This window comes from Semicossyphus pulcher, unplaced genomic scaffold (assembly GCF_022749685.1).
Source record: "Semicossyphus pulcher isolate SPU_LCO1_2020_fin unplaced genomic scaffold, fSemPul1.0.p SCAF_3, whole genome shotgun sequence".
NCBI classification, from domain to species: domain Eukaryota; kingdom Metazoa; phylum Chordata; class Actinopteri; order Labriformes; family Labridae; genus Semicossyphus; species Semicossyphus pulcher.
Genome location: NW_027211704.1, coordinates 4,723,875 through 4,750,000, shown reverse-complemented (window position 1 = coordinate 4,750,000; position 26,126 = coordinate 4,723,875). Strand labels below are relative to the sequence as shown.

At 41.4% G+C, this 26,126-nt stretch overlaps 1 protein-coding gene across 3 annotated transcripts; it reads right to left on the bottom strand.

Annotated features, from left to right (window-relative positions):
- Positions 1-26: 26 nt before the first annotated feature.
- Positions 27-25,823, bottom strand: anks1ab (ankyrin repeat and sterile alpha motif domain containing 1Ab). Of its 3 annotated transcripts, XR_011309353.1 has the most exons (13): positions 25,617-25,823; positions 21,104-21,202; positions 19,309-19,455; positions 16,341-16,448; positions 14,386-14,556; positions 11,242-11,379; positions 10,134-10,205; positions 9,841-9,924; positions 9,571-9,708; positions 7,853-8,029; positions 5,391-5,489; positions 3,963-4,524; positions 27-2,396 (listed from the first exon to the last, which is right to left on the bottom strand). XR_011309353.1 is itself a non-coding variant. In XM_069678989.1 (12 exons), the coding sequence occupies exons 1-12, from the start codon at positions 25,821-25,823 to the stop codon at positions 4,405-4,407; spliced, it is 1,560 nt and encodes a 519-aa protein (XP_069535090.1). In that variant the 3' UTR covers positions 3,905-4,404. The 3 variants fall into 3 exon arrangements, 1 of the variants encoding a protein (XP_069535090.1); XR_011309354.1 differs by lacking the exon at positions 5,391-5,489; XM_069678989.1 differs by lacking the exon at positions 27-2,396 and having other exon boundaries at positions 3,905-4,524.
- Between the last annotated feature and the right edge of the window lie 303 nt (positions 25,824-26,126).

Here is a 26,126-nt window from a genome sequence, read left to right as displayed (position 1 = left end):
ACATGGGCAAAGCATTGTATGCTGGTACAGTTTTTCTTTTTTTCTCTACATTTTCATAACCCCTAACAGTTCCCAGTTACTATCTCCATTAGACCTGAATCAATAGAAATGCTCAGTAATGGTCTATATCATAATGGTCTACAGTGCTCTAAACATTACAGTACCTACATGACAAGATCAGAAAGTCACTTAGAGGCCAGGAAATAGACTTGACCCTTCTGACTGACCTCTCGAGACAGGAGTGATACACAGGTCCTGTTTAGCCAGTGATGTGGGACAACAGGTTTACCGTTCGTCTGTGTGTTGGGGGTCGTATCGGGGGGGGCAGTGGAGGAGCAGGGGGGGTTTACAGAGTGAGATCTAAAATGTCAGAGTAACTCTGGTTTGGCCCTGCACGTTGCATAAGGCTTACCTCTCATCTCCTCTCTCTCTCTTTTATCTCTTTTTCCACTGCTCTGCCCACTAACTGAACGCACGCAAAACACACTCGCATCGGCTGCTCCCCTTCAACTCACAGCTTGGTATCCGGAAACTTGAACGCTGGGGTGAGCTACACAAGGAAAACACCAATGTTAAAAAAGACCGGGTACATGCACAGCCATATCATGCCACCAAAACTTGCTTTAAATAGCTGCTGCTCATTAAAGTGTAATGCTTTTACATTATGCATCCATACTAGAGCAGGTTGTCTTGGTGACACACAAAATGGAAGAACATACGTGACAAAATGTTGGAGGAATGAAGGCAAATGGAGACATGGGAGGGATGGGGATGAATCGCTGTATTTGTGTGAGGGGAACATAAAAAGCAAATGGCAGATGAGTGAAGAGAGACGAGACACTGCTACGGTACATACAAAGACTGCTCAGGCCGAGTGCATCAAAGGGTACAGAACACAAAGAAACACTGCCAACATGCATCATCAGTGGAAGCTAACGGTTAACAGTCAGAACAAGGTGGCGAAGACACAGCCACGGTACCGCACACAGACCAGCTACATCTTTTTAACAGTCAGTCTGCAGCCACACAGGAGCTCAAAGCCTCCCTCCCTCCTCCTGCAGCACACATGAAACAAGGACAGCGGACAGTGATGTTAACAGTCCAAACTCCCATGAGGACAGACAAGGAACAAGGCATACAGCACGCACAGCAGGTAGTGCACACAGGGGAGAACCCGCAGATTCGTGTCGACTCCACAACGAGCATTTTTGAGTCACAGTGCAGTGAGAAAATTCTTTAAAAAAAAAAAGGTGGGGGGGAAAGGTGTCACGTTCTCAGCATAACAAATCCATTCGCATTAACACGACACCAGAGCAACACTTCGATTTGGCTCTTTTTAATGGAGTGGAATTAAAGTCTTTTCACCGCTGTGACATACTTTGCATGTACTGAACCTAATTCTTAAATTGGTGTGAAACAGCGTGGATACCTACCCATGTAATCATGATAATAAGATGCTATGTTGGGAAACATGCGCCAAATTGTGCTCAAGGCTCATTAATACAGTCGAGTCTAATGAAATCGTGCAGAGGATGTTTTTGTTTGGATACTAAATTGTGAAATGTGCAACCAATGTCGGTACACTTAATATGCTTGTGTAATTCTATTTTTTTTTTGGTTGAATTATCTTTGTTTTTTTTGCCTCTGGTCGATCACTCTCTCCTAAAGTACATCAGTCAGACCCCTTCTATCAAAAAGTATCACAAAATGCACTAGTAAGAAAAGAAAAGAGGGTATTAAAAGGGATAGTGCCATCTTTCAACACAGTGTTTTCTTTTTTTTTTTTAACTGACAACAAGGAGATGTTGATTAGTTGCAGTCTCTCGTTGCTACCATAAACGCTGAGAGACTGCAGAGCGGGCAGTACGAGGCCAGAGCAAAGACTCTCATCTGGACAAAACTGTACCATCATTAGAACAACGTCCCATCGCAGCCAGTCACAGTCAATTTATCACACCAGGAAATAAGAAGTGTCGTCTTTTTTTTTTTTCCAGTCTTTTAGATACAGGGAAGGGGCGTGCAGTTGGTGTTGGTAGTGGTGGTGGTAATCGGGGAGGTCGTGTAAGGTGGGGGCTTTAGTTGATTATAGATAACCCGAAATGAAGTAAGGCTGTCGTCCTCGGTAAAGTGTTGTACAGTTGTCCTCCTGTGTGTGTTCCAGGGTTCAGTTCTTGGTCCGTTTGAGTTCAGACATCAGTAATGGATTCATGATCAATCCATCCGAGTTGCATTATGGGTATTGTACAAATGCGTAGAAAAAAAAAAAAAACAGGTTGTTTTGCTGCATGTTGCTGTTTTGTCTTTCAATGATTAATTGTCCGTCTTGCATCCCATGCTAGCAAAGCAGCCTCCTCATAGTGCCTCACAGTGGTAGATGCCTGGTAAGACAGGACAGGCTAAAGATGGAGAAAGAAAAAAAATTATAACTGTCTTGAGGCAAAATAACCAAACAATCAAATAATTCAGTAAATTAAAAATAAGAAATGATGCTCAAAAAAACAGACTTTGTAATATACAGGCGTGGAACTAATACTTGATTCATGCGATATCTGTTAAAGAAGAAAGTTCAACGTTTTTAGGAAAACGCTTACTGGCTTTCTTGTTCAGATTTAGCTAAACAAATGTTTCCGCTTCAGATAAGTATGGTAAATATGAAGCTATCACCAGCAGCCGGCTAACTTAGCTTAGCTTAACAACAGCTCAGTGATTAACATGCTGTAACTCGTTTGTTAAACCTTCAAAAATAACAATAACAACTCACTGTTTTATGGGGGGGCTAAATGTCGGACTACTACTTGTATAGATACGGAGCAAATGAGTGTGCTTGTTTTTGTCAATATTTTCAAAATGGGATGAAACAGGAAGGACATTATAGATAAAGATGGAACCTCCAGAAATAATCGAGGATTTGCAGTCACACACAGGACCAGCTGTTATTCTCTATATTGTTATTTTTGTCAAAGCCAGGCGAGCTGTTTTTGCCTGTGAAAGGAGCAACTGGAAAAAGCCACCGTCAGTCAAAGCTGGTGTTCTCTGTGATCGATAGAAACAATAATATTTCAAATTGGCGCCATAGCTGTGGAGAAAAATGTGCATCGAGGCCCTCCCTCTGAAAGGAGCGGCCCAGCGAGAGACGCTGGAGTGAAATACTAGCCGTTTCCGCTGCAATACGATGATAATATACCAGTGGATCGTCTAAAAAATCTTCAGGTCTGCAGTCTATATTTCAAACCTGATGGTTTTGAACGAGACATGACATCGGAGGCGGGCGTCTTAGATTAAGGAAGAGTTTAGCGAGCTCCCTGGCCTTCACCAGATGATGCGTTTTACGTAGTCTGACGGAGGTTTTCTAGGGCCCATTGGAGAAGTGGATAGCGTCCTCCAAAGGCACAGAAAGTGCATTTTTTTCCTACCATAATGGCATTAGCTCCCCATAATAACATGACAGGACTGAGGTTTAAAATGGGCGAACAGGCCCTTTAAAAATCTTAATGCTAGGTTAAATTAGACTACTGACTGCCAACTGCTGGCTGTAGCTTCATAAACAGATGGTATAAAGCTAGTATCTAATCTGGTACAACGAATCTTGTCTCTTTTTTGAGATGGATGTAATTTCTGAAAGGTTCCTGGTACAAATAAATTTATTAAACTTCTAATTCACCGGACAAACGGGAGCGAGGATCAATATTCTATAATCTCAAGCTCCCACCAAGACAGCAAAATAAAGTATTCCTAAAAATGTTGAACGTTTCCTTTAACAGAGCTGTAATTGGTATTACCAATTTGGTATCACACACACCTTTGTAGTTTTGCCAATATAAGTAAACAACATGGAAATTACTTTACCTAATGTGGAGTTTAGATACAGAACAAAAAAATAATGAGCATGCCTGTTTTGCCTGCGAAGAATAAATTTGAAAATGGACTGAAAGAGGAAAAATAGAATAATAAAGAGATGCAACCTCTGGGAGCTATCGGGGATTTGGAGGCAGATGCAAGTTGTCAGGAAGAGGAGGATGAGGAGGAAGAGGCAGTTTGGTTGAGAGAGCAGGGCCACTGTAAAATGACATCAGTCCAGGATCATCCGGTCCAGGGCGCCGGCATGGGCTGTAGCAGCAACAGGCGAGGGAGGCTGCCGGGGGTGATGGGGAGGCACGGGGGAGCCGCAGGAGTGTTTGTCATGGCGGGTAGAGAGGTTTGTGTGGGTCGCTGGGCAGGGCAAAGGAGGGTGCAGGAGTGGGCAGCCCTGAGGGATGCTATACCATCACAGTGAGAAGGCACGGGGCTCGCATGTTTGTATGTGTGTGTGTCTGTGTCTGTGTGTGAGATAAATCAAGAACCGGATGCAGGGGGGAGAGAGGGGAGTACGAGGGGGTGCAGAGGGGCGGCTGTGGGGATCCCGCCTCAGAATATGGTGGTCTCGTACTTGGTGCTGACGGGGCGCCTGTTGGAGTCCCGGTGGTCCAAGAGCCAGGTGGTGCTGCCCAGGGACTGCATATCGGGGTCCATCTCCAGGGGGTCGATCTGCCGGGGAGGAGGGAGGGAGGAGGGACGAGAGGAGGGCGTGAGACGGGCGGCAGTGGAGGCCATTGCGCCACACTGACAAGTCCTCAGCTCACACACGTGCATGTGGATTAGAGGTACAGTCCAGTGATCATGTTATAATCACAGACACTCAGGGCTCAATCCACAACATGGATGATGTCTGACAGAAAACACTCTCTGTTAGCCGCAGCAGAAAGCCAAAGCTACGACCCTCTGGGAGTTAAAACATACACTGATTAGTAGTTCAAAAGCAATGAGTGCTCTAAACCAGTGGCTCAAACATACAGGAGTGCTGTTGTCAAATATAAGCAGTCAAAACACACATATTGATTGAATTACTTGAAGCTACATGAACTTTAAATGGCTGAAAAAAATCTCAAGATAGGTATTTGAATATTTTAAATTCCCTGCGTGTGGATGACATCTTCAGCTCAACATGTCTTTTCTAAAATATAGTAACAAAGAATGAGAAAGGGAGCTTAAAACCATCCAACAGACAACTCCAACCATCTTGTTTATAAACCCTCACTGGCACAATTAAGCCAACAGTCCTCAGAGAAGCTTATAAAAAAGGAAGTAAATCACATCGAGACCCTCTGTTCCTTGAGTATGTTAAACCACAGAATTAAACTAAACTCTAAAATGTGAGATGAAGATGAGAGATGGGAAAGTAAAGGGATGAGAAGAACGGTCATGGTTGAAAGATTAGGATCCACAAAACAAAGAGACAAAGTGCACCGCGGCACTCGAACAACAACGATAACAAAAAGAAAGAGGGAAAGGATTGGTGTGTAAGCGGATGTGTGGTGATTACAGGTTGAATAGAGGAAAGGAAAGAGAAGGACCTGGACTCCAGGGCTAACAGAGTGCAACGGGAGGAAGGAGGGACGGTGGGTAGTACACGTGTGACAGTGACAGCAGCGGCATTCGAGCAGAGGGGCACCCTGGGAAGCAGGAGGACCAAGAAGACAAGAACAAAGACATGTTAAAAAAAACGAGAGAAAAGAGGGACAGAGCATTTAAACGCACCCAACAGACAATTAAGGAGGCAGCAGTAGGAGCCGTTCATCACCCGTTTGGCGCTTAACAAGGCAAATAAGTCAAGAGAATTATTCTGCTTCTTGTGTTCTTGTAATTGACATTTGCTACAACCCTCCCCCCAGAAGAGCGCCTGTCCAATCACAGCTTAGCAACCGTAACTAGGCACGGCAGGTCTGTCAAGGTTTAGATTTGTACACATGTTGAAGCGGTGTGCAGGCGCTGCTGTAAGGATGGAGATTTGGTGAGAGAGGTGTCTTTTTTTAGCCTTGCAGAAAACAAAAACATCAGAGAAAACAGTGGATGAACGGCGTGTTAATTATCTGTAACGTGAGCAGCTAATGTTGCATGCTAACTATCTTACAACTATACTAACCCAGCCTCTCTGCTAAGACAAGGTGGGGCATTATTAGATAACAGTTATACATGGTTACAGGCTAAAAAAAGCCAACTAGCACATCCACCGTGTAATCGTTTCTACGGTGTGGAAGATACAGAGTGTAGTCTAACTTTAGCAGCTTCCATCCTTCTCTTTATTAAACTCACGCTCCAGCAACCTGAGCCAAGATTTACAAGCATTACATTAGTCACTTCGATTAGTCCTCATTACAACAGCAAATTCTGATGTTTTTATTCAAAGTCCAAGTGGATTATCAACTGGTGAGGATGCTGAATTTCTGCCTGTCACTAATATCATGTGTGTAGTTATAAGGTGAATAATAATAAAATCATTGGGCTAATGTTTAGGCTTCTTCCGATAGTGATACCAGTATAAGAAAAGCCTTGAATAAAGCCTTAACTCATTATTGTGTATCAGCGAGTATGCTAGTCAATGGACGGACAATGCAATGAAATTATTTATTAGCCCCCCTCAAAAATCGACTTGTTTCTTCTTCTCAAAAACATCTGCATCACATCTGCCTACACAGCAATAATGCATATTATGGCTGCCACTATTCAGTTTTTTTTTTCATTTAAAGTCGAAATGATTAAAATGGACTATAAAACAAAATAAAGCAGCTTCATGCTAAACACCTGGGCTTGTCAGCCGTTCTTCTACACAGCATCTAGCGCCTAGAAAGCTCAGCTTGTTAGCCCAGATAACTTGACAAACAAGCTTAGCATGTTTCTAGGTTAGGATTCATCCAGTGTACTGAGCCAGCCCATACAGCAACTATAACTTAATATTATGCAGCTGTTAAATAAATGAATAATAAGTAAAAAATATATTAAACATCTCTACTTAGGCGAGATTTATCAGCAAGCTAGCAACAGCTAATAAAATCTGCTAGTGTTGTCTTCAGCTGGAAAAACTTGACAGCTGACTGCTAGAAATAAGAAGTGTGTTAAATATTATGTAACCGTTATAACAAGCAACATATATGCAATTAAAGCTTGAAAGGTGTAGCAACAGTAATTCAGGGGGACAAAATAAAGGGTCAAATTTAAGAAAACTGTGGCTACATCATTTCCTTTTCAAACCAGCTCGATTTGGTAGCATTCACAAAGCAATAAAAAGCATTAAAACAAATTGCAGGAGATAGGAGTCTCCTCCTGTCTCATTTAAAACTTAAACAACCAGCCAGACTCATTATGCAGCTCTGTGATTACTCCATATATTATCCTTACAGGCAGGTAGTAAAACAAAGTGATTTGTGTCCCTGCAGAAGCATGTGGTCTAGCAGTGTGCATGCTCCCGGCTGTGCAGCTCTCTCAGGTGACAGTGATCACTGAGTGCTCATTATATGCAGCCTGAGAGGTCAATGCATCACTGCGTGGCTCAGGGTATACGTGGACATTTAGGCAACACACTCGATCAATAGTGAGGAAGCAGCGGATGGGTCCACCCGGCGGGCCCGGGCCCTCAGAGATGTCCCGAAGGAAATCACAAACCCGCCTGTGAGCAACAAATAAAAGTACTCATTCTTCATGTTTCGCATATGCACAAAAAGAAATATCCCCAGATATGAGTGACTCAGAGGTGGGGGGTGGGCGTGATGAAATTGTTAGCAAAGTAATGACTCATCACTTTCATCCACACACACACAGCAAATTTTCCTTTGTAGGGGGTCCTCTGGGGATTCAGGAGGAAAGTCGGTCATGAGGTCTGTATACCTTTTCTGAGTTATGATTGCTTTTCTACTTTCCCTCTGTCCTCTGGAAAAGTAGAGCAAATACAGCACACACACACACACACACACACACACACACACACACACAGGAAGACACATTCAACAGGTATTTCTAAGGTTGTAAAGGTGGTACTCACTGCTGATCTCCGCATACTATTCCATGACTGCGTTACAGGACGGCTGGTTTTGGTCTCTATGACCTCTGAGCTCAGAGATGTAGGTGGGACATATTGTCTCGCCCTGGTCTGGATTGCCATCTGATAGGCCACCTCAAACGCCTGTCCCAGTGTGAGGATGATCTCGTAGGTCTGCGTCTGTGTAAATAAAAAACAAGTTTGTCTATTCACAGGGTTCCTACACATTTCAAAATTCCATACTTTTCCAGACTCAAATTTCCAGACTTCCAGGTAGATTTTTCGGACCATATTTGACATCGAAGTTAGAGCTAGATATTTATGTAAATAAATGGTTTTAAAATCAAACTTTTAACATGTATGTTAATTTCACAAATTTGTATGCTATGACATTGCCAAATAGTTCTTCCTGTAGGTACTGAAGCTCATTCAAATCAATTAACACCAAACACAGACAATGCACAACATTTTTATTCAAGCTGCGATGCTAAAACAGTGCAAAGTTTGCAACCAGCCTTCTTTCCTAAGTGGGAATCTTTAGTCAACTAGGCTTTATATTTGGGATTTTCAAGCCAGCACTCTGCTGCTGTTCAGTCCACAGTTCAGGAATGCCTTGCGTCAGACATCAAGCTCACTCTGGCCCGCGATCTCCCACACAGTACACATTTTGGTTGCGCTTGCTGTCTGCTCCAAACGCAATGTGTGTATGATCAATTTATCTTTGGAAATTCTTAATTTTATATTTCAGAACATGGCTAATACTCTGGAAACAGAACTTATCCAGACCTGGAAATTTCCATACAGCATAGGAACTAAGGACTTGGTGAGGCAGGACAAAATTCTCCATATCAGATGCTGCTGATATAAACAACTTCCTTTGAGTGTTTGTCCTTTGGTTGTACAATAGATTCAAACGGAGTTCACATTAACCTTTGCTCGTGTGCAAGATAAGCCATCCAATTTTCCTAACGACCTTTAGAAAACGCTTTCATAAACTTGACTAAACATTGGGTGTTCTTTTTTATGACTTCTGACTCCGTTTCAACACTTGTTTAGAGTAACTGTTATTTAACTGGGTTTGCAAATGCTCGTTCTCGACAATCATTTGTGCATCACACACAAAAGAAACATCGCAGTGCACACAAAAGCGCTGTGGTTCACATTGTTAGGATTATTATATCACACACATTTTCAGCGAAAAGCCATTTAACATTACATTGTGTGCATGGAGTAACTGTGTTAGATACAAATATGGAAGGGAGAAAATTGTGTTTGGGCCTGGTGCAAGCTTAAAAAATGTTTCCTTGCAGTTAACTGACGCTCCACAGTGGTCCATCTGCCAAAGATGAAAGATTGTCATTGACCTTTAAAGAAGCTGAGACACAATTTACAACATATTCTGTGCTTGTACATGGAAATGCCATGCATAGCAGGAGCCGAACTTCAATCAAGCAGTTCGATGAGACAATCACGGAAATAATGTCTACAGGATGCTGCATACTGTTTTAACTGCAGGACACCGGACACCCCACATGGATACTTTGTTTGTTCGAAATCATTAAACAATGAATTTACGTCATAAACATCGAGAATTACATGAAGACGGGATAATTTCCTCAATTTAGAATGTTTTTACTGTTAATGTTAATCTATATGCTTATATTAAGAGCTACAGACTGAACACAAGACCAGTTGGTTCTGTATGGAGGTGTATAACTCACCACTTCCACAGTGCTGAAGACGTGACAGAAGTGGTGGCCACTCTTCAGATCCTTGGTAATATAAGCAAAAGTGCAGAGGTCATCGGGGTCCTGAGCGGCACAGGAGATGTTCCTGATCTCGTGCTCCGCGACTATAGTCTAATGGAGAGAGGAGGGAAGTGAGCGCTAACTGGAAATTAACCACTAATGGGAGGATAAAGGAGTCAACCGCAATGTTTGCGTTCAACAGATCAATACACACAGAGCTACACAAACATACTTTCCCATTACCTTCGTGGCTGCATCAATGAACTTGACCCCTCTATAGGTAATGGACAGTATGACTACTGGACCCTTTCTGGAATCCTTTGATTTCTGCAACGGTTAAAAGAGTGAGAGGCAAGTGAAACAAAACACAACGGTTCATCCACTATAAACAGAAATATTAATGTTCAAGGACGTGCTCAGGCTGGGAAAGCGACTGTTCTTCACCTGTCTGTCATTTTTATTCTTTATTTGCTGGACTTTATTTATTTTGATAAATCAATAAAGCATTTGTTCTTGAAGCTTTCAGTCATACCTACCCTAATTTTAGCACAGGCATCTTGTGTGGACTCAATCCCTCGTAGATCCCTGATTATCATCGATCCTAGGTACTAAAAAACAAATCAAAACACACCATGGTTGGATCAATTCAAAATACAATTTCAACATGAGTCCTGACTAGACTGTGTAAAGAAGTGGACGCAGCCTCAGCTTTTGGATTTTGACCATTTTTTAGAACCAGAAGTGACCATATTTGGATGACAGGGTGGATACGCATTGTAACGTCTCCAGCGTCAGTCACAATATAATCTCGAAGATCTCAGTTTTGTTCTCTTTGGCGGCGCCTTTGGCGCTAAACGGTAATTGGGGGAGCACACTTCCCAGATATCCAGACAGTGTTGCGTGTGTGACGTCCACGGTTGGCTCCGGTTGTAACTCTTGATTTTCCTCGTTGATGGCCGTTTGCCTTCATCTGAGCATCGAATGTATTTATTTTTCTTGTTGAAAGTTGTATCTGTAGTCATTAAAGTTTTTTTGTTTGTTCAGCCATAGTAGATTACTGTTTACTTGCAACACCTGCAGAAACCGGAAAAGAGGACGCTTAGCTCGCCCACCCTCTCTGGCAGACCAACCACTGCTGGGTGATGGAAAACGCGTCACTAACCGGGCGCCGCTTGTGATTTTTTCCACAAAAGTAGCACCCAGTCTGTAATACTGCAAATGCAAAGGCTTTCATCAGTGGGCCGTAGGCTCAATCACCATTGTGTTACCTCATTCAGCGATAGGTAGTTTATTAACAGACTTTAAAGCATACCCTGCTTTAACAGCAATTTTACTCTAAATGTGAGAATAATTAACTAAAAGAACATCATGCTGTTTTGAAGAAACTCCAATTAAGATCATAAACTAATTACAAAAATGTTTTCTGAGGTAATAACCCAACTCAGCAGACAGTTTGCCATCTGTTTTCAAACAGAGAGACTTGTATTGGCAACCAGTGGAGGCTTCCCCTGCTGGTCATTAGACAGAATGCAGGTTTAAAGCAATTACGTAATGGCTTCACCTGTTAAACCAGGGATACATCCACTTCTTATATACAGTCTAACAGTCTAATAGTCTCTTTTAACAGTCTAAAAAGTGACTTACAGTTGCCTCGTATCCGCAGGAGTCCAGGATGAGTTTCTCAGGCTGGTGATGCCATGCGGACACGGTGGCGTAGGTAGCAGAGTGGCTCGGCGGCCGGAGGTTTAAACGAGAGTCTTTGTGTCGTTCACTCTGTCTGTCCTGAAGGGCGAACGCAACAAAAAGACGAAACACAATTCACATTTTTGACATGAAACTAATTAAATTTCTCTGTGAGGCAGAGGGAATCCTCTGAGTTTAAGCCTTTCAACCCTTTCTCACATACATACCTCAGCCTGTATAGAGAACTACTACAAGTAGAACTGGAAAGCTGTAGACACACTGACTCCAAGTACAATTTTGTGTCCCGGTCAAGGTGGTGAGATGAGATTTCTGACTGCTGCACATTAGTGTAAAAGCAACTGAGGTCTGCTTGGTCAGCACTTTGATGTAAGTCCTTTATGATCGGCTGGTTTGCTCATAAATATTCATGCAGTGGTTTAGGCCTTTAGGTCAAAGTGGGCTGCGCTCGGCTCTTTCATAAATCACTTGTCAGAGTAAAATATACTATTGGAAATAATCCACTAAGCATTTGGGGAAAATGATGACTATTGATTTTACATATAATGGATCCTGAGTAGTGCAGTCAAGCAATGCTTCCCCGATCTGTGGGCGCTCCTCTGTGTTTTCTCTTCGTCCTCAGTGAGTCAGAAACCAGACCTGCCATCTTGACTGTTTTTGAATGTGTTGTAGGCTGACCTTTAACAAATGGTAAAATTTGATCACCGAGATATTCTTAGAGCGTATTCTAAAAGAGAGACCCAAGAAATTCAAGGAAGCACACAGTATTTAAATGTTTCTAAAATATAACAGAGCTGATCTGAAGTCACAACATCTTTCTTTGCCGGTCAAAATCAACTGAATGGAGATAAAGACCACAGTGTTTCTGGTAAAAGTGATCTAACTGGTAACGCTCGAAGCTTTTCATTGCATTTGTTTAAACTATTAAATATTAGTGACCCAAGATTATGTGATTAGTTGGAAAATTTGGAGTAGAAGCTTGAGAATAACTCAAGGCTGTCTAACTATCAGTGTAAATAAGTTATTCCAAATAAATTATACTATGCAAATTATTATAAAAAACCTGTGGACATAAATAAGTTAGTTGTTGATATATTACAAACTTTGAAACATCCATTGTTGGGAACATTGGGTTACTTTCTTCTAAATTGTTTTGCATATATGTTGCATATTGTGGTTTATGGTAAATGGGCTGTACTTTTCGCTTTTCTAGTCTTGAGCCACTCAGAGCAGCTTTTACACTACATGCCACATTCACCCATTCACACACTGATGGCAGAGGATGCTGCGTAAAGTGCCCAACTGTCAGTCAGTCACACTGATGGTTTTGACACCGAGAGAAATTTGGGGTTCAGTGTCTTGCCCATGAACACTTCGACATGTAGACTGAGGGAGCTGGGGATTGAACCACCAACCTTCCAATTAAAAGACGACCGAATCTACCACTGAGCCACAGCTGTTATGTAAACACTGGTAGCTAAGCGGTATATGGAAACAATTATCTTATTAATTCATCCATATCAGCCATCCCTGGTTAAGCCAAGCTTATGAAGTAAACCAAAAAAGGGTTATAGATTTCAGTGTTTCAGCCAGAAGCAGCAGCTGTGTGTGTCTGTGTGTGCTGTGTTATATAACTCTTATTTACGATCAGTTAGGTACACCTAGCTCACATCTACTGTCTGGCAATAAATCTTACCTTCATAAAAGGTAAAAATATGCTAAAAAAAGGCTGTTTTTACTGAAATTGTTTGAGACATGTTGTTTAAACTTTATCGTCATTTTGAAGGCTGTTTAAATCTACACACGTCTAAAACTGCTTCAACAAGAACTGAACATTAAGGGAATTGTTGCAGGAATGTAATAACGGATAGCAATCGTTTTAGCTTGGTGCACCTACTAAACTGGCAACTCGGTATCAACCAGGAATTTGTCCAGCAAATGAAACGCCTGAAAAATCATTTTGATGCAAAAATCACACACATATGCAATTGCTGTGTCCCAATCCAGCAGCCCTCGAAGGCCGATTGCATCCTGAGATGCATTTCGCGCCAATTCAAGCGAAATGGCAGACTTTTACTTTAAATGTAAATATCTAGAGATACACATGTTTAAGAAAACGAAAGGGCCCTTGAAACAAATTATCTTTAAAATAATTAGTTAACTTACTCGACATTAGCTATGCTAGCTAGTTAACCCACTAGCTACCTATTGCTAGGCGACAGGAGCGGCGTTTGGTGACGCAAGGGTAGACCAGACCGTCTCATTTCAGTTCGGCTCCACGGTCCACGCAGGCTATGAATGGAGCGTCCTCCATGGACCGCCTCCTTTGAAGGCTGCAGCCCGTGGATTGGGACACAGCTAGTAATTCCATTAAGAAAGTAGTCCTACTTATTGATTACCCACATTGGCTGGTCCACATTGGTCTATCTAACAGTAAATAAAAAAAGCCCCTGTCAAGCATTTTCAAGGAACACTGATTAAATCGGCTTTCGAAGGAACATCTAAATTGTTCCTATGAATTCAATCAATAGATATTTTATTTGGTTTATTTTATCAGCTGATCATACTAACTTTGATTGTATGTTTTGATCATGCTTTTTTAATGCTTGCTAATTATCAGAGTAAGGGAAAAACAGAGGACTTATGTAGCTATAAATGATGAGGGAACATAAAGATTGTTGCTTTACATGACTGATTGTGTGGGTGAAACTTAACTTTGTGTTAAAATAAAGGAGTATAATCTAAATCAAGCACATTGCTAACCTTGAAAACATCAAGGTTAAAATTAAGAATATTATAAACTTTGTAAAAACCCACAGATGGTAGATTCACACCATCTCACTGTGCTGCATCTTGCATCACATTGTCAACTCCTTTGCTGTTTTCTCTGGTAACAGTCTGATGTGGCTGTGGTTCTTTGGGTCAGCCCACTGCGTCTAAAAAATGTGACTACAACTCCAACAGCATGTGACAAGACACCCTGACACATCAGACTGCGCACAGCCTCCTCCTGTATTATTCAGCCAGTCGCTCACTGAAAGTCTGTTCTTTGGCGGTTTCCCAGAAGATAAAAGAGGAAGGACTCACTACAGAGCGAGGCCTCTCACAATATGAACGCAGAGAGACACTACAGTCCTGGTCGGCTCCTCTCCGCCTCCGGTCCGGCTCAGTCAGGGGCAGGAGCATGTCCATGGAGCGACTGGTGTAGGGGTCCATCTGACTGAGGGGAGATGTGGTCTGGGACAGGAGGTCATGGAACTGCCATAAACAAACAGTCATACAAAAAATACAAACAAACACACACACAGAGCAGAGATTAATGATTTGACAGCACTGTCTACACAGGCAGTTTTCCCTGATCTACATCCAAGCTTAATCTTCAACAAAAGAGCCTCTTCCATGGAGAGTCTCAATTCTTTTCAGCCTGGTTTAATCTGCCTGGGAAATCAGCCCTGAGTATTTAACTGTTGTGAACATAATGATATTGGAGAATCTCGTTCCAAAATTAGAAATCGGCAGCTGAAAAAAAGGATCCATTTTCTCACAAAATGATGCTGGCATGGAAACAAAGCTTCTCATGAAACGCTGTTTACCTTCCATCTGAAGCTCTGTTTTGACAGTCGTTCAATAAGAAAAAATAACAGGGTGTAATCATTGATTCTATTAGAATATTTGGCACTAGAGCAACAATGTGAACTTATTTAAAACAACAAACTAAATATGGGTTATATTAAGGGCATATGCAGAACTACCTTTGTAATTGGTCCATTGAGCATACCCAACCTGTACACTTAATTGGTGCTGACAGTACGTTTCTGCACTTAGACGGTTAAATAGTAGCACTAACAATGCTGCAGCGGTCTGACTCACACTCTTGGTGCTTTTAGGTACATTAGATAAAACATCTATCTTATACTACGCTCTCCTTTTCTGGCTTAGAGGCAGCGTCTGCATCAAGTCAGTTACTCCTCATACTCAGAGGACTGCCATTTTTCTCTTAAGCTTAAATGCTGTTATATTGTCGTACTCCCCTGTTTCAAGTTGCAACTCGAATAAACAACAGGAGATCTGACAAACAGTCCTAATTATCGTCTCTCTATTGATCAGCTGCTGCAAAGATAAAGGATAGTGAAAATCCAGGAGGACATTTGGCTATATTTCAAGATAAAACAACATATTTGATAAACCATTAGCTATCATGAGACAACAGCTAATGTTAGCATCTGGCCGTTTTTTAGCTGAGTTTACCATTTTGTGATGTAACAGGATACTACAAGGGAGGCGGAAGTTCCTAGCTAATGGTAATATTAGCTACATAGTGGCTGAATGCTAATGTTAGCTAATTGTCTAACGGAAGCTAACATATTTCCAAATATCAATCAATCATTCATTTTTGACACATTTGCTGACATGACATTTTGCATATACATTTTGTCTTTTTTGGAGCAATCTGGCACTATCATTTCTTTCGGGATTAATAAAGTTTTATCTTATCTTATATTATATTATTTACAGAGACGCAACTAAATAAACCAGTGAGCAATCACTTGGCAACAGTGTTGTTTTTCCTTAAAATATTGCCAAATTTGGGGTGCTGTTTTAGCTCAGTTGATAGAGCAGGCGCCCCATATACAGAAGTTACACTCCTCAATGCACTGACTGCTCAACTCCCGGTCTGCCAGTTATTTGGTAAATGTTATCCCCTTCTCTCTCCTCCCCATACTTCCTGTCTGTTTGGCAAAAAAAGCCAAAATAATAATAATCTTTAAAATATGGCCAAATTTTCCTCAGAATTTTAGCTATCCAAAGTCTTGTCCATTGCTGGTCAATCGGGAATAATTTATCAGATAACTACATTGAAAGGATTTGAAACCCGGAACACAGAAAGACAACATTATCCTTTTCACAACTGTGTTTGCTGTTCCCACCCTGAGCGTCAGGTTGGAGTAAAATGACAAGAGTGTGAATATGGCAAAATAGAGCTTGCAATAAATATTTTACATCCATAGCTGTGCGTCAATTTGTAACACAACCAGTCTTACCATAATTGGGGACAGACGACGGGACTTAGAAGGAGCCTCTTCATAGGGTCTCTCTGCTAGAGAGGCAATGATCCTCTTCCTGTGTCCCAGGGGACCGACCTTAATAACCTGGAGAAGACAGCATCAGGGCACATGAGGCAGGCTTCTCAAGTGCAATGTCTTATAAATATCTCAAACACAAGCATCTATCTACTGTAGGCTAAGCTAATAGAGATATATCCAAAATACACTGACACAGAGTTGGTGGCATGAACCCCTTTCTGGCAGGCTTCCACGAGCAAACAGAAATGACTCTCGTCAATAATTCAGCCTCAATCTGTTTTGCCGTAAGCTTAAAGTACAGCACTGTCTCCTTCCCGGGACTCTCTATAATTCACGACCCATTTTTTTTAAATAGTGCTGAAATAACAGCAGAATTTTGCGATTTATGGGACATAATATGCAAATGACCATGCAATTTCCAAACTGTTTTGCATAGATCGCCTTCATGTGTCACAATCTGGATATATGTTTTTAATTAAGAGTATTTCAACACTGCAGGTTCCCCTGACACACCTCTAACCACAGTATCTCTGTCCCTTTAAACCTTTTACACAAGCCTTATCCGCTTGTGTGGCTAAAACCCTCTGAGGAGGTAGTATAGGTTAATTTTATGTAGTCAAAACTCATTATCCTAACACTGTATATTTGCATAATTGGCTATTAACATTCATGCTCATCCAGTGAAGGTGGATGTCGAGTGATTAATGTTACATTTGTAATTACGTCGCTGGTACAAAATATTCCATAACAGGCTCATATGCTTCTTTGTCTGAAGGCTTCAATTATTTATTCAGTGAGAGTCAGAGGAGGAAGAGGCAACTGGTCTGTCCTCTGGATTTCTGATGCCGTTTTCACTGTCCTCTGTGCAGAATCCCACTGAGACCAGTGTGCAGGAGGTAAAGGGTATAAGATGAAATTTAAATACTAATAAAGAGCCCTGGGATTATATAAGAATGTAAACCAGCTCTTATATCAAATTGATGGTTCATACTATTTGCTGAAAGATGCTGGAGAGGCTGAAGGAAAATTAAATTGGCAGAGCAAGTTCTGCCAAGACGCTCAGAGGCAGTTCTGCTATTCTGCACACTGAAAGTAATGTGCCCTCCTCTCACACCCATCTTTCTGTACTGCATCGCAGTCTGCTGGACACCATCCCTCTCACACAGCATATACAGTAGGCTTGGCTGCTGCTTTCCTGCTGCTGCTTTCCTGCTGCTGCTGTTGCTGCTACTGCAGCTGTTGCAGATTTCTGCCATTTTACCACCGCTGTCTTATGTGCTTATCGCTGACACACACACACATACACACATGCAAAAGTGTGGATAAGTGGGGAAAATGTGATTGCTGTAAACAAGCTCATCCACTGCTCCAACACTGGTTATCAACCCTGTCAGAGCCTCTGTTTGGATTATCTGGTAGCCTGTCATGACATAAACAACGCTAATGTCTACATGATTTGTTATTACTGTTGCATCAAACATAAACTTTAACCTCTTAATGGCATCTGACTGGAAGAGAAACTGTAAACATTGCACACAGTTGCACTGTGGTGTTTGGTAATGTGGCGAATTCAGTTGGAACTATTCCAGGCAAGCCTGATGAGATCTGCAGTCAGCGAAGCTCAACAAATAGTTTAATGTTTACAGCGCGAATAAACCCACTGTGAAGGGTAGGTCATTACATCAAATCAAAAATGGGTCTATTCAAATTCTGGAACGCGGTGGTTCCAAATTGTTTTGCTGTTTGTCTCCTATGATCAAAGCAAGAAGGAGACAGGACAATACATTCAATCTGGAATCTGGAAATTAAAGCACAGTCCCCAAACGTACATTTCTACCTATGTCACAGACCAATAAGACGATGCTTTACTAACGCTAAAGCAATGCAAACCACTGACTATTCAGATGATCTAATGCCATTCACTGCACATACTCCCATAGAGTGGGTGGCAGTATGTATCTCATGTGTTAAATGTAAAACAAACTATGGAATATATTTTTTATTTAAGTTGTCCTATATTGCCCAGGGACTGTGAACATTTAGAACAGCATTTCATTTAATGTCCATATCTGCACGTTGGCCATCATAATGCAAGTAGGCATTATATGTCAGTATGAATACATTACAGACTTGATGGTCTCTGCAATTAGGTCAGCACTTCACACACATATTGAAAATGGTAATTGGCTAAAATGAGTTGGAAAATGTTAGGTATCAGCAATATTTCAATTTTGTGCATCCCTTGCTACTTCAACCACTAATCACCGGCAGTAAAAGATCCACCAACGCTGGATTCTTCCTTCTCAGATTCATCAATTAAATCATTTTCAGAGGCCAGACGAAGTGAATCAATCCAATATTTCACATTAATTAAAAAAGTCAGGGGAAAAACTGCTCAGGGAAAGCAATTCTGAATTAGAGGATAAAATGTTTTCTGTCATGTTAATTATCTCGCAAACTCTCTGATTTCTCAGGCACCAATGGGGAAAGTATAAACACACACACACACACGCTCAAACAGAGACAAATATATCACCTGCACACATGTTCAGTCAAATTACAAATTACATGTATCTCTCTGTCACTTTGAGAGCTTATACCAACCAGAGAACACTTTGCTGCTTTGTAATTGAAAGAAAATTCTGCACTTTTTCCATGAAGATTAAACCAAATTACGAACGTTACTGTCATCCTTAACCACATTTCACCTGTTACTTATCTACTAATTACTTAGTGATGTTTCTATTGTAAATGTATGTAAATGCCTACATAATGAAGCTTCTCGCTGTTATTTCAGGACCTCAAACATGAATGATCCATACATTTTATGATTAAGGAGACCATTCAATGGAAACTGGTCCCATCGTCTGAAAAGGGCAGAATATCTAATTCCTCCTAGAAAGAAATATAAAAGACGGCTTCTTACATTGACAATCTCCAGCTCCCACAGGTTCTTCACACACTCGAGTGTGCGGTACCCACTTGAGAGAAAGTTGGGCAGATATTCATGCAGGCCGAGGCCATCCAGCCAGGAGGCAAGAGACGTGCTGCCATCACAGCCCAGTGCTTTTACCTGCAGTGAAGGGAAAGAGAAATGTAAGACGGCAACCTCGGTAACTTTCTGTTCTGCAAAACTGACACAAAAGAGGAAAGAACATATTATGTCATTGTTTCCTGCACTATAAAAAGCTACCTATAGAATCTACTCAATAAAATGTAGGTAACAATTTGCACTTTATTGGATTGAGTAAATTTTACCCCATGTTTTGAGTGAAGAGTACCTAAATTTAACTATGATACATAACTTAATACTTCTCATTAGATTACACAACTAATTACTTAATAAAAATGAGTATTTTTCACGCTCACACTCGCGGGCAATTTTAGAGTCACCAATGAACCTAACGAGCATATCTTTGGACTGTGGGAGGAAGCCGGAGTACCCATGCATGCACAGGGAGAACATGCAAACTCCACACAGGAAGGCCCACTACGTCCAAACCGTGATTCGAAGTAGGAAGCTTCTAGCTGAGGGCGACAGCGCTAACCACTGCACCACTGTGCAGAATTTTGAGAATTGCTGCTGATGCTCAAATAAAAATAGATCAACAACATTAGCCTGCTCATGTTAATTTACTGACTAATATCCAGGAAAGTCGGCCAGTGTAACCGCCAAGAGAGGGCTACAAATTAAAATACACAGACACGCCGACTACAAATCGTCTTGTATATCTAACTAATAAATATATAAACACTTTCATTCATTCTATGATGCACAGCAAAACAGGAATCTTCACTTCAACCCCGATGGCACACAGACACTAACGATACTCGCACCGATTAATCCAACCCTGGTCTGCAGCCAAGACGAAACATTGAGGCATGTGCACTCTGCAGTACAGGCCCGATATCTTTGGGTGGATTTTATTATGTTATTTTGGGTTGCAATTGTTACTGTTGAAAATTAGGTAATGCAGGTAAACTTTACTCATTTCAATGTGTTCACACTGACCAAAAAACAGCTACACTGATGACATTGTGTTACAAATGATACCATGCTAACAGGCTAACCGAAGATGGAAAACATGGTCAACATTATACCTGCTTAACATCACCATTGTCACTGTGAGTATTTTAGCATAATTGTGTTAGCATTATAGCTCAAAGCACGGCTGTGAATGACTACAGCCAAACATACTGTAGCCACTAGCATGACTGTAGCTTAGTCTTTTTACTATTCACATTTGCAGGCTTAAACACATCATCTTGTCTTTGAATAAATTATAAATGTCCCCCTTACTCTGCCAGTCTCTCAACTACAACCCATGTGCATAACATTACTTATTAACCCATTCTACAGTACAAAAGGTTTCTATCTTATTGTCGTGAATCACAGGGAAAATGTTGAATAGGTGGTTAGCAATATAATGCAACAATTACTTTACTTTATTCTTAATACGTAAATGTTAAAACCTTCCAGTAGTTTTGGCTTTTTTGGCTCTAAAGTTTTGCAAGTACTGTTTTGTATTTGAGGCGTGCTTTTCTGGTAAACAATACAGCATTTGTATTCATCCACATGTACATAAACTTTTTCCACCTTTACTATATATTTTGCTCGTCTACTATTTTGATAAACATCCTGATATTTTGACCTCTCTATCTGAGACGCTGTCAGTCACTGCCTCTCCTCAGTGCTGAGGTTAAGTTATGATGTTAAGTACCTTGGGCAAGCTGCGTGCCGCATGAAGGATTTTCTTTCTGTGTCCTGGGTCAGTGATCCCCATGTCTCTGAGATCCTGGTCCTCCATCACGTTACTTCCCTGCATGAGCACAAACGCAAGAGACACACACAAGTAAACGCATTCACGCACAGGCACACACACACACACACACACACACACACACACACAGAGACAGACACACAGCCGTACTCATACACAAATGCAGGCAAACAAATAATCACATACACGCAAGCACATGCACAGAGACGATACACAATATGGACATACAATAGTACAATACATGAATGATATAGTAATCCTTTATACTGTATACTAGTGTATTCTTTGAATGTCTGACACAGAAAAAGACTCTATAATGACACATGATATTAGCTCTATAAGGACATAGGTCAGTTAAAGTATCATGACTTGTTCTACAGTGTAACTACTACCAAGGCATAATGGCAGCAGTGCAAACACACTCATTCTCATAGCATACACACATGAGCACACACTCAGAATATGCACACAAGCAGAGTGGGAGGACAATGAAGTCAAATGAATTGTGCATGCCAAGAGTAATCAATCTGATCTGGTGCGACTCAGAGGGAACAAAGCCTTCATAACTGCAGCAGCATCTACATCTCTGCCGCTGCGTTTCATTGAAGCAAACTTAACAGTCCAAGAAGAAACCAGAACGTTTCACTGCACTCTGTTAGGATTCCTCAATTTAGGACAATGAACAACAATCGTTTTCCAGCTCCTGAAATCTTAACTGACAAGCAGATTCTTGTCTATTTCATGTAGCGGTTCATATTTGCAGCTCCAGGTGCTTTGTCATCTTATTCCAGTTTATAGGCAGGAATAAAGATACAAGGAGAACCCTGAAAATGTGGAGCTAAGCGTTTTTTCCCAGTGGGCTGCCGCAGATTGATTCTTCCCGGCCAAGAATGTTAAAATGTTCTGTAGTCTTTACTCAATCTGCTCTTACTGGATTGGTTTCAGAGCACAATGCAGCAGTGTTCACAGGCCTGTATCAGGGTGCAGTCTGGAGATTACTCACTGATCGCTAGAATAAAGGTCAAAAATGAGGCAGGGTCTGATGTAAGGGAGGCCCAAAATAGACACTCTACTTTTATTAACACGGTTTGAAGTTTGATGATGCCTCGGGAGACTCGGCAAACGTATTATTTCATGCTGCATTTGAAACATGTGACGGGAATGTATGGTTCAGTTCTTACATAGCTTATGAGCTATGCTGGTTTGATTTAACATGATACGACTTGCAGATGTAGCCATGGTAGAAGTCCTTCATCTCTCTAAATGCACTCAGTTAATGCAACAGAGAATTAGAATTGCTCTACTGCTCTGCACCACAAAATCAAATTTCGTTCCTTTTTCAAGAGTCAGCGAGCGTAAAAATAATCTGGCAAAGAAAGATGACTTAATGTGTTACAATATGTATGTTCACTTCTACATTTTAACATTGTAGGGAGAGGGGGCTGCAGGATCTGATGCAATATTAATGCAGGAAAGATGCAATGTAAATGCACGAAGGGGAACTTATAAGATGTTTTGGCTCGTTGCAAACTAAAGTTTGGACGTCTGAGCATTTTGATGTTCAAGTCCTGTTAGATTGATCACATCTGAGCCAGTCTAGCACCATCTAAAAGGGCACAATATAAAACATTCACAACGTCTGCCTGACTACTCTGACCTTTCCCTTGTTTGCAACTTCCAGATCCTTGTAAATATCCAAGGGTAATTTGCCTTGTGAAGCTAATGATTTATTTCCCTGATACATCAAGTCCAGAAGACACATTACGCGTGGCATGAAAATGAACATCAGAAAGACTAATGAGCCGTAGTCTTCATCACATTATATCCCAGAAATCTTGATCACCATGGAATCCTTCAAGCCAATGAGACAAGAAGGTTGCTTTGTTTTCCATTTAACCACCGACTCAAAATATAATGATGTATACGGATACATTTAAAACATAGCCAGCTAATTCTTTAATATCTCTGGTTGTGTTGAGCTATTGTGAGAAATGTTGCATCTCATTAAGGAGGGCTGATTTATGGCGCTGGAGATACAAGATTTATCCATTAATGTAATTGAATCAGCTTCGTTGGTAAGGTACTCAATTTACTAGATTTGAAAAAAATAAAAAGATAAAAAAGTTAAGTATTAAAATCCAATCTATGCACCATTTCTCTATTAAAGTTCCAGAGAATACACTACATCATAATAAACGTATTATTGTAATACAAAGTTACATATAAAGTATACTGATAGAAGGATTTTATCCATATTAAAACCGATTTTTGAGGCTGGTACCAACATTGACACTATGACTCAGAACTCCTATCATTAATATGCATGATTAATGAAGATCGTTGGGCATCCAGGTCATTTAGTTGTTAAGATACATTCCCTTTTTTTAAGGATGTAAGAGCATCGATTCCGTTCCAGCCTTTGGCCTATGTTGCATAACATCGCTGATATGTCTACCAACAAATCAATTTACCAATCATACTGTGAAAAGCAGTTTGACTGACAATGTTGGTTTTTAAAGTTCCCTAAATGCTGCAATGGCAATACAAAAAAGAAAGCCGTCGTTTTGTTTTACACTGAAGCATAATGATTGGTTGATTATGCAAAAATAAAGCTGTTGTGTGTTCATTTATGAGGAACATGTTGAGTCCAAATCAATCAGGGATTCTCGTGTTGCAAAAGTATTGGCTAGCAAAAAGCAAAAGTATTTAAATATTCAAAGGTTTAATCCAAAAGGAATTGAATTAGCATGACCTGGATGAATGACAACCTTCAATTTACCAAATTTAAGTTCCCTCACACTCAATTTAAGTTGCACGAATGGAAAGAAAAGTTTTATTTCTCTCCCCTTTCTTTATTTTTGTTTATCCGAAAAAATTATCTGATCCCAGACTCGGAACAGGACATGATCTGAAGTGTGAGTTTCGTGATGTGTAGCTCCCCTACTTGTTACCTTTCTCTGATTGACGATAAATAAACTCAAACATTACTGAAGCAGTTCTGTCCTCCAATCTCTTACCAGTTTTTTTCTACAACACACATGATACCTAAATAGATCTGCAAAAAGCTAGCGTCGGGATACATCACCCAGGAGGATCTATCAGCTGTAATCTACATCGGTTACTTTAACCCTGTATCATGACTACACATACCACTTCCCCAGGCTTGTTGGCAACTCACGAACAAATACTATTCTGACCCTGAAACTTGTATAGTATTCAGAGTGATCACATGTTCATAAGGACTCGCGTGATGTTGTGCTCTTGTGTTAGAATGAACAACACACCAGAGAGCAGCAGTCTTCCACATGAACACTTCTTATTAAAGGGCCACTTTACCTCCAAGCTCACCGGTCTCACTTAACTGAGCTCAACTGTGACAAACTGATGTAACATATAGCCCATAGTGCTAATGCAGCTCTGTGGTCTGAGCAATGTCCGCGTTTGCCCTCTGGGCCTGGTTATTTATGGTGTAGTGCCGTGTTTTTCAGAGTAACATGACCTGGGGAGTGAAAACGTAATGGTGTTTTCTACAATCATCGCCAAATGCAACATCAAGTTTCCTCTCACACGTCTTTACGGGAAACATGATAACGCTTTTAGTCAGATTGTGGACGTCCTTTGAGCTGCAGCTAAATGAATTTATCAATATGTAATCTGACGGAGGTGTTTAAAAATGCAAAGCATCATGCAAAATGTGTCAATGCCTTTGAGAAACACTAATCTGTCTGATCACGTCTTTTAATCCATCACAGCGGACAAGTCATGTGGCTTTTCATAATTTACTCACAACTGAAAATGATACATTTGGATAATAAATGTATAATTAAAATCAGGAGTACACAGCATTTAAGCATGCTGCTGCAGTGTAGTTATACATTGTGCAGTTTTTACAAGACTCATAAGCACCACAAGCAGGGCATCATGTGAAGAGGATTCAGTGAGATTTGGCGAGCAACCATGCAAAGTGTGTCTGAAACAAACTACAGTGTGTTTAGATTGAGGACTGTTTGTTCAGGTTATCTGGGTCAAAAGAGGTCAAGTCGAGTGACATTAAATCAGAGGATTGGCTTTTCAAATGTACAGTAAATAAGATGCCATGATTGGGAATGCTGGGGAAAAAGTTAATAGGTTTTGGTTGTCATTTGTCTTGCCAATAGTGACAGCTCATATTCTTTACAGGGATTCAGTGGGGCCATAAATCTTAACAGGGTCATGCATTGCACAGAGGTGAGGAGGAGTTATGAAGGGGAGAGGAAGGGAAAGGGTGCAGGGGATGTGTGGGAAAGAGGAAAGAAGAGAGGGAGGGGGTGAGTGGAGCGACAGAGAGACAAGCAGAGGGTGAGAGAGGAGAGCGGTGACAGAAAAAGACAAATGCAACTAGGTTGACACAGGAAGAGACAGGGTGATGTAAAGTGGAAGTGACCCCTGAGCTGACGTGCTGCAGGTGACTCACCATGAATCGTAGGTCGTCGAAGCCATTGAGCAGGAACTTGCTCTCGTACTGCGGCAGCCCCACGTGCTCCAGCCACTCTCCCACCGGCTGGTCCAGGGCTTTACCACAGGCCCCATCTGCCGAGAGAGGGAAGCGCTTCAGCAGGGAGAAGCCGTTCAGCCGGTAGCAGCGGCACTCAGAGGACGACACATGGCATTGCCACATCATCCTCGGCCAGCAGAGGCAGAGCCGAGTGCAGCAGCACCAGGCGGGGTGGGGGGGAGACAGGGTCCAGGCCGGGGGTGAGGGGCTCCCAAGGTAAAGGCGGGGGCCCGGCTAACTCAAACACAGGAGGAGGGTAGGAAGTGCTGCAGGCCCAGCTCAAGCCCTGCAGGGGACTGACTAGGCTAATATACACCCACTGGTGTTAGTGTGACTGACTGGAGATGTCAGGCGAGGGTGGAGGTAGTGCAGGGAAGGAAGCCCATCTGAAGCTTGGTAACGTTAGTTATGTTGGATTGAGCCACTACG

What these genes read in the sequence shown, in the direction of transcription:
- anks1ab (XM_069678989.1), bottom strand. Translation starts at nt 25,823, where the DNA reads ATGATGTGGCAATGCCATGTGTCGTCCTCTGAGTGCCGCTGCTACCGG. An exon ending in TCGACGACCTACGATTCATG is followed by an intron (nt 21,203 to 25,616) that starts GTGAGTCACCTG and finishes GTGCTCATGCAG; the next exon opens with GGAAGTAACGTGATGGAGGA. An exon ending in CCTGCGGATACGAGGCAACT is followed by an intron (nt 10,206 to 11,241) that starts GTAAGTCACTTT and finishes TTTGTTTTTTAG; the next exon opens with TACCTAGGATCGATGATAAT.